This window comes from Varroa destructor, unplaced genomic scaffold, assembly GCF_002443255.2.
Source record: "Varroa destructor unplaced genomic scaffold, Vdes_3.0 BEIS01000006.1, whole genome shotgun sequence".
Lineage (NCBI taxonomy): Eukaryota > Metazoa > Arthropoda > Arachnida > Mesostigmata > Varroidae > Varroa > Varroa destructor.
In genome coordinates this window covers 29,708,593-29,720,818 of record NW_019211459.1, presented here as the reverse complement: position 1 = coordinate 29,720,818, position 12,226 = coordinate 29,708,593, and the positions used below count along the sequence as shown (strand labels likewise).

The 12,226-nt window shown below is 39.4% G+C and overlaps 1 protein-coding gene and 1 long non-coding RNA gene across 4 annotated transcripts in view; one reads left to right on the top strand and one right to left on the bottom strand.

Annotated features, from left to right (window-relative positions):
- LOC147755097 (uncharacterized) overlaps nucleotides 1-12,226 on the top strand; it is a 121,109-nt gene that overhangs the window by 107,018 nt on the left and 1,865 nt on the right. For 2 of the 3 annotated variants that reach the window (XM_086992531.1, XM_086992532.1), the window contains exons 2-4: nucleotides 4,980-5,119; nucleotides 7,302-7,446; nucleotides 9,961-10,234. In XM_086992531.1, the coding sequence (XP_086848657.1) occupies nucleotides 5,010-5,119; nucleotides 7,302-7,446; nucleotides 9,961-10,032 (327 nt within the window). In that variant the 5' untranslated portion in view covers nucleotides 4,980-5,009 and the 3' untranslated portion in view covers nucleotides 10,033-10,234. Of the gene's footprint in view, nucleotides 1-4,979; nucleotides 5,120-7,301; nucleotides 7,447-9,960; nucleotides 10,235-12,226 lie in introns of those variants that run through there. The other variant, XM_086992533.1, reaches the window with a different exon arrangement.
- On the bottom strand, nucleotides 3,830-6,380 carry LOC147755098 (uncharacterized). Its single transcript, XR_015329966.1, has 3 exons — nucleotides 5,705-6,380; nucleotides 5,228-5,312; nucleotides 3,830-4,720 (listed from the first exon to the last, which is right to left on the bottom strand). It is a non-coding gene; the product is annotated as an uncharacterized LOC147755098 (long non-coding RNA).

The following is a 12,226-nucleotide window of genomic DNA, read 5'->3' as shown; positions in this document are numbered from 1 at the left end:
AATCCAAAGTGTGATCTCTTCAGAGGAAAACAGGCCCTTGGAAATGGCATTTTTAAACAGAATCATGATGAAGAAAAAGAATTAGAGGAAGCCAGGAGGAACAACATGAAGGCTCGGCTGCCAACAACAACATGTGAAGCAGAAGAGATTAGTCTGGATCTCTTTCCATGTACGACGACTTTTTTTCACCTGCAGGACTCTGAAATAATGCGATGAGCTTTCTATACCTTCAGGGTTCTCTCGTGGATAATGTTTAGTGCGTATGGTCGCTTGCTCAAACGTGTGAATGTATGAGTTTTACATTTCAACATATCAACCACTCAGAAAAATAGCTCCAAGTGCCCGAGTCGTGTGTAGGTGAATTTTTTCTTTAAAGAAAAAGCCTTGGACTGACTTCAAGAGACGAGCACAATGTTTTAAAGACAAGAAAAATATCCTTCCAAATAACAGCCTACACAATGGTAGAACAATAAGTGCAATCGAAGTTGACTGTACCTTAACTACACTTTTGCTTTACGCATCTACTGAGGAAAACGCTGCGTATATTTAACAATAATAATATGCATGTATTGGCCAATACTTCCCACGTGTGTACCTTCAACAGCCTGTTTCGGTTAGATATAATAGAGCCCTGTATTGTATATCGTATTAACAACAACCCCTCAACCTTTTAATACTAATACCAGTGCACTGTATGAGGTAGAATAAGCACTTAGGTTACACCCGAACGGTTTCGCTGCTACGTCTGACGAACTTCGCCAAAGTGTCTTGGTCGGTCGGTTAGGTAGACTGGCAAATTGAGTCAGCAAAATTTTTCTTGAACGTTCTAGTAATCTAACTTGTGTTGTTAATTAGTCAGATCTCAGGAGTGTATGCAATACGTTGTATAGATTCTAAAAGTAAAATCTCTATATTGACTCGATCCATGCCGCTGTTGCTCAATAATTTTGACACATAAAATTTTTCCGAATGACCCTTTGACTAAAAACAGCTGTACAACCATGTCATATATGGTTCGCTCATCCAGATTTTAGTACAAATTTAAAACGATACCGGTCTATCGGCTGCGTTATTTTAATAGGGTAGAAAGCTATCAGCTTGCAGACCCTTGCAGGCAGACTCTTGTTCAACTCTGTGAGATTGGAAGAATGGATACAAGCAGCACTCAAAAGCTGTGTTAAGGAAAATATTCATGAGCCCCTTCCGACTGTTAGTTAACTAGAAGCGAACCACTGTTTTTCTCAGAGTGCCCTATCTCCGCGTATCGAATCCTCGATATAAGCACGAAAAAAATATGCTCAAGCACCTCCCTTAACAGGAACACAGTATAGCCTTTTCCTTTTTCACAGTTCCGCTTTATCTGATAAGATAACAAAGGTCGTCTGATATAATTTTAGCCATGATAGACTTTATCACCATAAAGCATGAGATCTTGTCAAGGGCGACAAATGAGCTAATCATTTTCTAATATCACCTTGTAAATCATAGGCGGTCCTGCTGCTTATTCTTAACTGCGGGGATATCCGAACAGGTCGCACAGTTAGCCCTGCTTTATTATGTGACGCACTTGCCAGTGCTACAATCGGAACATTACAATGGTTCAAATACATCACAGCTTTTTGAATAGAAAGAACTGATGGCGTCTGAAAAGAAACTTATGCAACAAAACTGGAACACTATTACATTACCTAACGCGATAATCGCTAAGTTAGCAGTCTAGAATTAGCACTGATAAGCCCATTATTTATTTGATAAGCCTGCTCTCAAGGGCAGTCTTTCGTAAATAATTGGTGACCCTTCTAATAGCTTTCTCCATGAACAAATACAAAAACCTTAAAACTACATTCAATAATCTTAGTATATTCTGCCCGATCGTAAAGAGTACAAAGAGATAAAAATTATCGAGCTGACACGCAGAGTTGTTTGTGACAGCCGGATAAACGTATCAAAACGAGAAAGTATTTTAATCACATTCCTCTAAATGAGCCAGCCGTAACCTGCGTATCAAGCGCAAAAGATGGATGGAAGCCGGAAACGAGCATCACATTAGTAGCTTTAGTGTGAGATTACTTTTATGTTACTGATTCGTCTAACGAAGACCCGAGGATACAAACATTACACCAAAGAGAGTTGAAATATACTAAGTTTTCAATATTAAGTTAATCCAAATCACATATATAAGTTAATCACATAGGCAATGCATGTATCAATGTGAGAGCTACACAAATTAACAGAATTATTTAACCTCAACTAATAGGTCTCAACCAAGTAATAGTTAGGCTCTGTTTTGTATATTACTAACCAATAAGACTTGGACGGCTGCAAAATGGATACCTAAACCTTACAAAGATGAGTTATTGTAACTCTGAAGGCGCATATTCGACACTTAGAAACTATGTGCAATGGTAGAAAAGATCGAGTAATAAAGGAGCAAAGGGATTAAGTAGGATATAACGGGTCACTATAAGGTTGTGGGTACCAAAAAGTGGTGCCAGGGACGCCGTTAGTTAAATGCACAGCGTGTTCAAAAATCCAAACTTACTAAATATTGAAAAAACTTTGTGCAGTTCTCTGCAGGGGGTGGACGAAAAAAACTCGGCAACAGCGACCTTGATTTAGTGAGGTGGAATTCGATGGACGCAAAAAAATCTGTGAGATTGGATTGCTTAGGCTCAAATAGTTCAGTTATTTTAAAGGCGCAAAGTGAAGTAATGTAGAACATAACTTGTCGGTTAAAAGAAGATAAATTAAAATTCAAAAAGAAACTAATGCAGAAGGCGGCTCCTGGCATCGTGGCAAGCGGACGTGGTGTACAAAAACACAAAGGCAAGAAAGCTACTGTTATCAAGATTTCCGATTACTCCATGCATCAGCGACGATAGGTTCATTGGAAAAGACCAGCACATAAAAAATCGGCTAAAAGTAAGACTGGAAAAGAGTAACACTGTCAAATTATTGGCGGGTTGACTAGTCACGGTAATAAAGCGTTGTGCAGCTTTACACGGCAGTTATCTTTGATAATTATCAACAATTTGCTCGACTCAATCACAGAAAAACGTCGACAACTGATCGTCAGATGCAGGTAGTATGATACAACGAGCAACTGTGTCGGATAGGAAATCTGGATTTTTGGATTGCTGCGAAGTGCAGCACGGTGATGGTGTGACCGGTCGTATTTACATTTACATATAAAATGTCCTGTAAAGAATCATCTAGAAAGAAAAGTCCGTCAACGATGAATGCAGATAAGTCACTCATCTCTCGTCGACATCCTTTAAACAAATAATAATGTGTAGATTAACTAAATAAAATGACGCACTTGGATACTAATAAGAGACCCTGTGAGGGCAAAACTGCTAATTCAAGGAAAGCCAGAACGCAGGTTGTAGTTAGAAGACAAGACAGTACAGCGTCTTACCCTGAGAACTAGACAATCTTTTGTTACGGATGGATTACGTGTTCACAAATGATATCTGCAATTTTAAAAGAGTTTTTGGGTGTCGGCATATTCTGGAATATCCTCTGTGCACTGGTAATTGCCGACGATGCACCTTACTAGGTGGAAAAGAAATTATCAGCTTCACTCATTGATGCGCTGTCGGAGCGTTATAAATGCGACAGGAATGGTATACTCCAGAGACACATGTTCCAGAAAGACAATAGCTGGAGGGCAGGCAATACGTAAGATGAGACTACTGACGAGCATTATAAAGCTCTAGAAGCCATTTTTGAAACGACTCGCTAAGTATGTGTATAATACAAACAGGACATACTATGCGTAAAAATGTTAGAAGCAATTTTTTTTGCCAACTAATCAGCAAGGAGGGATTAAAGGCTGACTCTAGGCGTGTATGCACAATATTAGACATATCGAATCCCAAAGACCTTAGCGAAGTAATAACTTTCCTTAAGTGCTGAAACTACATGCTGCGCCTCGTTTCTAATCTCCTCACCTCAACAGCGCTTATCTGCACGCTTATGCAGAAGCGATACAAATCCTGATGGATACGCCAACGAAAGAAAGCATCCAAAGCATTAGAGCCGAAGCTCACTATCAAACCCAAGCTCTCTAACTTTTTGCCAGGGATACACAAAGAAACAAATGAACGCAATAATTACGAGCTAGGTGGAGTACTAACTTAACAAGGCAAGTCCATAGCATATGCATCTCGTTCCATAACGGAAAAAAAACAATTCAGTTGTGGCAGGGGAATATCTAGCTATACCTATGGCATGCAAAATAGTTGAGAACTACAGTTCTTGATTGTGGTTCATCAGAATCAATAGCATGATTGTTATGAGCGACGCAGTCTTCGCATTATATTTAAAACGGAACAACATGTTATATATCATAAGACCGGCGATTATCATTATCCAGATGTTACCTGAATTGTAAAATTGTTCATTGACTTAAAAGTTCAAAAGCTTATGCGTTCACGGCATAAGTGCTAAGCCTTCTATTATTATTACTATTTCTATCATATCTACTGCCGTAACATACTTCATTAGACTCATGAAAAGCGCCGGTTCGTACTTAATTACTGGTAGAAGTCGTGGATTGCGAAACGAAGGACAACATGACAATTTGTCCTGTTCAGTTCCTTTCGGTCATTGTTTCTCGTAGCTTTAAGTAGTGCCAAACGTAGTGCCAAGGAAGAACGGTCCCACCTTCAAATTAATTCGATTGAGCGCTGTGGCGAGGAAGAGATGGTTTAAGGCCCTGATCAAACACAACACAGTTAACACTTTCTTTCTTCGGGGTCTACGAAACCAAACGGTAACCATTAAAAAATGACACCTCCTTTACAGACTTTTATGGCTCCCATTTAATCCAGGTCCTTTTAGTTTTTATTCTGCTATTGCCATGTGAAGCCTAGCTAAAGCCCATTATACTTAGAATCTGTAAGAGCTGTAGATAAGCAAGTAGTCCATGCATAGAATAATGTCGATCAAACTCCTGCGGTTCATTACTCTTCCAGAAAAGTCTTTACGTAGAACCAAGGACATGAATGGAGCTCAGATTACTACCTTGGGTTGGTCTGTCCGTTAAGAGAAATGGGATTGCCCCTCCACTTCATCACCTATGCATATCTTCTCCTGTGATATTGAAGCCAATAGGGTAAGTACATTGGTGGTATACCCTCGTACGCCAAAACACACAGATAATTGAATGCACTTTTGAAATAAAAAAACGCTGCTTTGAGAGACCGGCAGGATTATCGAATACCTTTTTAAAGTCGATCATCAGTACGCTGCAGCTGTTTCCGTCAAACGCTTTCTCCGCAATCCATGTTGTTTTTTGGATAGCTTTCCTGCGGTTTAAAAAGACGGAAGGTGTCTTGATTAATACACCAGCTAGAAATAGAGAAGCATCTTTCCACTGAGTCGGCAGAGCGCTGGCACGCAGACAATCATTGAAAAGTGCAGTTCAGTAGGACGCCAGTGAACGAGTGTAGGGCCCGTTGCGGACCCCGTCTGGGCCCGCTGCCTTATTGTTCAACAGCCTGTAGCACCTTTAGCACAATGAACTCGCGCCTAACAAGCTATGCTCCATCGTACACTTTTCATCACCGACCGCAGAAAATAATAACATGACTCGAGGAATCATACCATTTATCGTGAACATACTAGCGAAATGGTTAAGCAGTTGAGCCTACGAACATGAAGTCAAGTGGCAGCGCATTTATGTGGCTACCGTTCTTACCTCGGATGTTGTCAACTGTGTAGCATCTTCAGGATCCTTTCTGTATTTTTCGTGTACGTTCTTCACCAAATTGTCTTAAGCGCCGTGACCACAAACCTAGCTGCAGATTGCATACCTGCTAGCATTCCGAAAATGTTCTGCGCCTTCGAGCTATAGAATTGATCAACCAGGTTCTCTACTTTTTGGGATGGAAGCTAGGACGTATAGCTTTAGGATTTGAACGAGGTATTGTGCGTAGTTCTCCATGTTAATGATATGAGGTGCCCAAATGACTGGATGCTTGCTCCAGGAGGCTCTCCGCATCCAGGCAAGTTGAAAGGGCTTTCTAGCCTAAGAAGGTCCGATTGGTATGACTTGGTCTATAGCAATACTAATGGCCGCTTAAATAAATCCGCTATTTTCCAAAAAATAACTTTTTCCAGGAAACCAAACTCGGATAACATTAATCTGAGACACAACAGCAGTTGAGATTTTGACGTGTCGTTTGAACGTCAACACCGAGTCTGGGTTGATTATTTAGGTATTACAGTCCGGTGACAGCACCTGCGAACCATTAAAGAACTTCCGTATTAGCAACTGTGTCAACTTTGACTCGGTGTAATGCAGACAACATGTTACGAGGCAGATAACGTTATCTTCAATTAATTTTCACGAAAGATTACTTAATCTATGACTGTAAAACACGATGACGCCTCCAGTGGGGCATCGTGGATCACTATTTTTTCGAGTTAGGCAGAAAATCAAATGCATTAGTCGTCCAGATTTCCCTCAGCATCAAAATGTCGACAAGGTTCTACTCAAAAATTTTTAACGTCTCCCTAGAATTTGACCCCGTACTCTACGATCGATCTCAAATGGGACTGCGATGGCTTTAACTAGGGCTGCTGCGTTTTGAGAAGGCCATACGGGCACCGCCAATTTAAGGATTTGATTTACAAAATATTCGACAGTTGGGGCTAGTGGAAGAAGAAGGCAGCTGTTCGGGGTCGATGGGTGCTATATGCACAAAACGATTTTTTGATGCGACCCGAGGATGCCGCTGCTCAATTCCCAAGAGGTCTAGCAGCCTGTTTGGCCGTTTCATCGTCGGTGGCTGACTGTGATGCGCGAAATTCTGTCTCAGTATTCCTCTAGTCGTGAAACCGATCTGCTCTTGGATTCTTGTTTTGTTGACGTTCCTGACTTTTGCATCTGTCTATAAAAATCATCAAGCTATCCCTATTGTTATCTTACTTCAACAACTGTATAAACCGTTTTCGAAAACTAGACACTAAGCGACGGAGAGGGGCAAAAAGGAGGAGCGGCATCCTCTTTGGCCGCCTTATTCTCGAAAAGTTGTGAGCCGCTTTGCATTTCTGACCAAACAGGAAGACCGCGAACACCAAAAATACATGGACCATCTTCTCTTTGTTTTTCAGCTATCAAAATGTTTTTATCCTTTTCAACTTTCATATATCCACCTGCACGAATACTGCTACCATGTCGCTTAAGGTACCTATATGCTTCTTGGTGTAAGCTATGGCATTACAGTTTTGATGTCTATCCGCGATGCTGCACGGAGAGCCCTAAGCGTTTTTAAGCTTGTTAAGTTTTTTAGGTGCAGGTCAAGGGGCTCGATTATACTGTTGCTAGTCAGCATTATAATCTTCAGTGGGCAGAAACCAGGAATGCCGGATAATTGTCCAGAGAACTTGATCACTTTAGTACCTGTTGTTCAGGTGGATTGTACCTGTTTTTTTCGGGTAAGTTACTTCGCTTTTTATACTAATTAATTAATCCAAACGATAAGCAATTCAAATGTTACATGTACATGGACATGTAGCCAAGCACTTTAGAAAATGTTGTGTTAAATGTTGGTACACTGCACATTTGGCATATCCATCTGGGATGGCTTTATCGTCAACAAACTATATTTCAAATAACAGACAACTGAAAACTCTTCCTATATCCAGCGCACCCCTGAACGCTCTTCCTTTATAAAAAACTTCACGCACTGCAGACCCGTACAAGGAAATGGTCGTTTGTGACTACTGCTAGCTGTCGTTATTATTGACAATGGAACACCCGATCTGCTCACTGCCTCCTGTTGTTCGTGTTGTCATGGGCAAAAACATTCTCTGCCGCTTAAGTGCGAGGGAGCCATACAAACTTGTAACAGATAAAAAAAAAAGTCATTCATACTTGATCACCATCCGTTTAAGGAACTTTGCTGAAGTCGTGCGTAACTACTCTAAAAGTGCCTATTCGTACATTCTGAGAAGCAGTTTATCTACTTGCTTTAAAGTGAAACCGAGTCAGCTGACACGGTTGTGGAGGCTCGATCGATGGATATCGCAAATACACACTGAAACCGGAAAGCCGCAGACTTCACGTCCACGATTTATTTCAATTTGACGAACTGAGAAGAACTTTACAAATAGCTATGTAATTAAATGGACTAGAATTCGCATTAAGGGAAACTGGAAACTTAAAAAAGACTAGTGCAGACGCAATCCTAATGTAGATAGCAAAAGATTTTACAAACAATTGCATAGTAACGCTAGCGAAACATGTGGCAAGTCTTTCCCGTCATCGTGAAGCGAGCGGAAAGGCCGAAGCTGCAGTCTGTGCTCTTCGCTTAAGCATAGCAAAAGTATCAGAGATAAACACTCACAGACTACAACTAACACCACCTATACACACTGCCGCTCAAAGACGTCAAGGGGCATTACAAGGGCAACAATAGCAATTGAAGTGATAGTTTAAAGTCTATGGCACGAATCGCATTGTTCTCACACAGTCACTACGAACGCTTACGGACTACGCAGCAGACAGTTAGCAGCAAACGTAGATAAAATAAGACTGACATACAATCAATGGGCGGGTGAAAAGGAAGAAAAACTATACAACAAGAATAAAGATTGTTGAATTGATAAATAATAAGTTGCATGCAGTATAGATACAAGAAAAAGATTGAGGTTTTTAGATGAAAAGGGATTTGTATTGCATTACTCCATTCTCATCACACGCAGAATCGAACAGATCACGCCAATAAAGTAGTACTGGTAGTCAAGATTCTGGAGTGAGGCTCCTTCTTGAACTGTTGGGTTTGATTTGCCAAAATCACACCTATGGAATCTTTACTTCAGCATCTCGGTGAAGTAAAGTAGATTTCCCTCAGAGCTGGATATGCAAAGATTGGTCTCAGGGCTACAAAGCTTGATTCGCACCAGTAAATAAACCAAGTTGTGATCAGAAGCTTCATTGTCGTTAACGCATATACTTGATGCGGGTTTTCCAGTTCTGACAAAGTTATTTATGTGTCCGGTAAAGAACTGAGTTAATAACTACACTAGCTTCCATTCAGATTGTTCAATCGAGTTTCGAATACAGAACATACAGAATTATCCCTTATATAATAGCAGTTTTATATTCGGTCTATTAAGCGTGCCAAACCTTCATGGCTTCTTCGCATATGTCAGCAGTAGAATCAGCCTAATTTTAGTGATGTCGATTCAACTCTATCAAAAACCGAGATGTTTTTCTGCTTCCTCCAGATAATTTAAGTTTTATAAGATACAGCAAATGCAGCCATATGACTGAATAATGTGAAAATTAAAACCACTGATAACATTTCTAGTTTTTGAATCATAGGTGCCATGAGCATTGCTTTACTGATTTCATCTTTAATATATACCGCAAAAGCCTTTTATTTCAACATGGTTTCTCATGATACTGTACAGATTTGTATCGGTTGGTATAGATTATTTATGTAAAAATGTACTGAGTTATTAGATAAGTAACTCGATAAACAAAAGCGAATGGTGGCAATAAGGTCAATCTGTAGTTGGTTTCGGACAAAGGGCTTGTTTAGCGCTTAATCACTTTAGGAGGACCACGTTTGCTTCATATTCAGACTGGAAGATACGGATTTTGGGAGCATCCCATAGAGTCTTGTAAGAAAAATGTGCGTTCCGATTAAGTGGCCGCTACATTAAGCAGTCAGCACATCTTACCCAATGTTAACTACACAGTAATGTAATCCGTAGTTCTGTGAACCGCAAGCACGGTACATCGTTATAGTTTTTTTGAGGTACGTGAATGAGTCGATTATATTCGAAGCTGTGCTATCGGGGCTAAACGAGCAAAACCACTTATTGTTTATTGAGTTTCATCGGGTCATCAAATCGGGTCTTTTTTCAATTTCGACTTCATTTTTCGACCAAACCTAAAGCCTCTTTTACTACTTTAGTACCTCTTTTACTTTTCATGTATAGCCTCGTTACGTCCTTTCCTCTAACAAGGCCAGCGAAATGAAGAGTCGAAGCCGGAGCACGCATAGTGTTTAGTTTAAAGCAGATGTAAAAAAATACGTCCTGAGATGCACTACACGATTAAATTCGATTGTATCCGTCATAAAATTCTCTTGTCTCGTAATTGACTGAATAGAGCTCCTTTTTTTTTCTTTTTTGTATAATTTAGGAAAGACCATAACCTCATGCAACTAGCTAAACTTAATCATTTTATAGTTATGAAAAAACGTTTCCTGGATACGTCTCTGTGGAATGTTGTTTTTTTTTGGTATGTTAGGTAAATGCCTAAGTAGCAATGAAGAATAAAAGGAGTACCGAAATTTAACAAAATGTTATTTAAAGTTTTTTCACTTTTTAGGAAACCATATGCTAAGAACCATTATCTGATTAAACACATAGTCGTGCCATAAAGTGCCAAAGCTATGGCTAGAGCTTTGTCTATCTGAACATGCCTGACCCCAGTTGTTGCTTACAGGTTGTAGATAATGTAAATCCTAGTTAATAAATAATAAAGTTAATTTCTATTGATATTAACGTAGATCAGTAGCGATTGTATGCTACTATTAAAATATTTCAATTTACCCTACAAAGCACGATGCTTTTTAATGTTTAAGTGTATTCAAAACAAATAGCCATCGATGTTTTGGAATAAAGCCCCATTTACTGTAAAAGTGCTGTTCAAACAATGAGCGCTAAAAGACACCAGTTTCTTATCATAATGGGAAGCGGAGCTTCTAATTGCTCAAAATATTTTGGCACTAAAATCCTAATAAAAAAGCTCAACATATATTGAGATCGTGTGCTTATTTTTTTAATTGAGTTGTTAGTGTAGTATTTTGAACACATGACGATGCATTCGACAAGTATAGGATGTTTTAAGAAATTTCGTTTTTGATGAATGGATTCTCAGTTGTCATTTTTACGATAGGCCTCACTATCGCTATTTAACCTTGCTTCAAAGGTCTGCTAGACTAGTAAGCAATTCGGAGGAATTAAGCAAAAAAAAAACATTACTCTATTAATCGCCTGTATACGGCTCAAATTTTTGCTACAGCAGGTTTTTATCTAAGTTCAAATTAGACATATTCTTTGACCCTTAACTAAAAAGTCTAGGTACCTGTCAAAAAAATATCGAAACATAGCCTGCGGATTTGTTGGCGCAGTTTAGATTGTAAGCGGCTGCCAGGTTGCCGTAGTATGATGTTGGCCCTAGTATGTGAGCTGGGGAAAACCATGACTTCAAGTGGTTAGGTGGATTAAAAAACGGATACCATATTCAGATAATGCACTTTGACCTTGCAAATTCAACGCTTCCAGTACCTTTCCGGATTTCTAGGAAACAGAAAACATTTTAGATACTCCAATTTATTGGATTTCCAAGAAGTTAAAGAAGTCCTTAGACTTAGCCTTATATTGCCGACTATTTCCCACTTTTACCTTAGCGACTAAACTTTGGAAGAGAACTATATTATCATGTTCAATAAGGTGATCTATCCGGACATTCCTACACCGAGAAAAGCAGTCGAAGGGTAATCCTGTGATCAACCCTTATACCCAATAAACTAGATATATTTCAACATATATCATTACTAACTATGAATATCACGAGATGTTTGTTGATGCCCTGACGGAAGGCTCTTTTTGTTGAACTTGGCTGGGATTGTAGTTCCTGACAGCCTGTAACGTAAATATGAATGCGACATTATGTCACAAAATATTAAGATTGTAAGCCTGAAATAAGTTTTCTAGAGTATAACAGGCAAGACCTTAACAACAAAAACCTGCCGCCTTAATTCTTTAGAAGATGAATATTAATGTTGCCTTAACTGCTAGCGAAAAACAGCTACGACCCCGATATCTAAGGTCACTTTTTTAAACCGTATTTATTTTATGCCATCTTGCGATATTATATTGAGGCAGCTTTTGGCTTGTTCTCAATATGTCTATTCTAAAGAAGCGTGAAGCTCAAATTTAGAATCAGCGTAAGCGATTATTTCTTGAAAATACAACCTATTAATTGTAACATATTCCACGAACTGCGACATTTCAATCCAAGAACCCGGGTGCCAAGCCTCTGGGGTTATATTTATTTCATACAGGGAACATCGAAACTTTGTGCTTCACTGCCTTGGTAATTTGTGGTTGCAAATTTGATTTCCTGCTGAGGCTTAGCTTCCATCAATATATTTATATTATGAATATAATACAATGCTCAATTACGCTAGGTTAG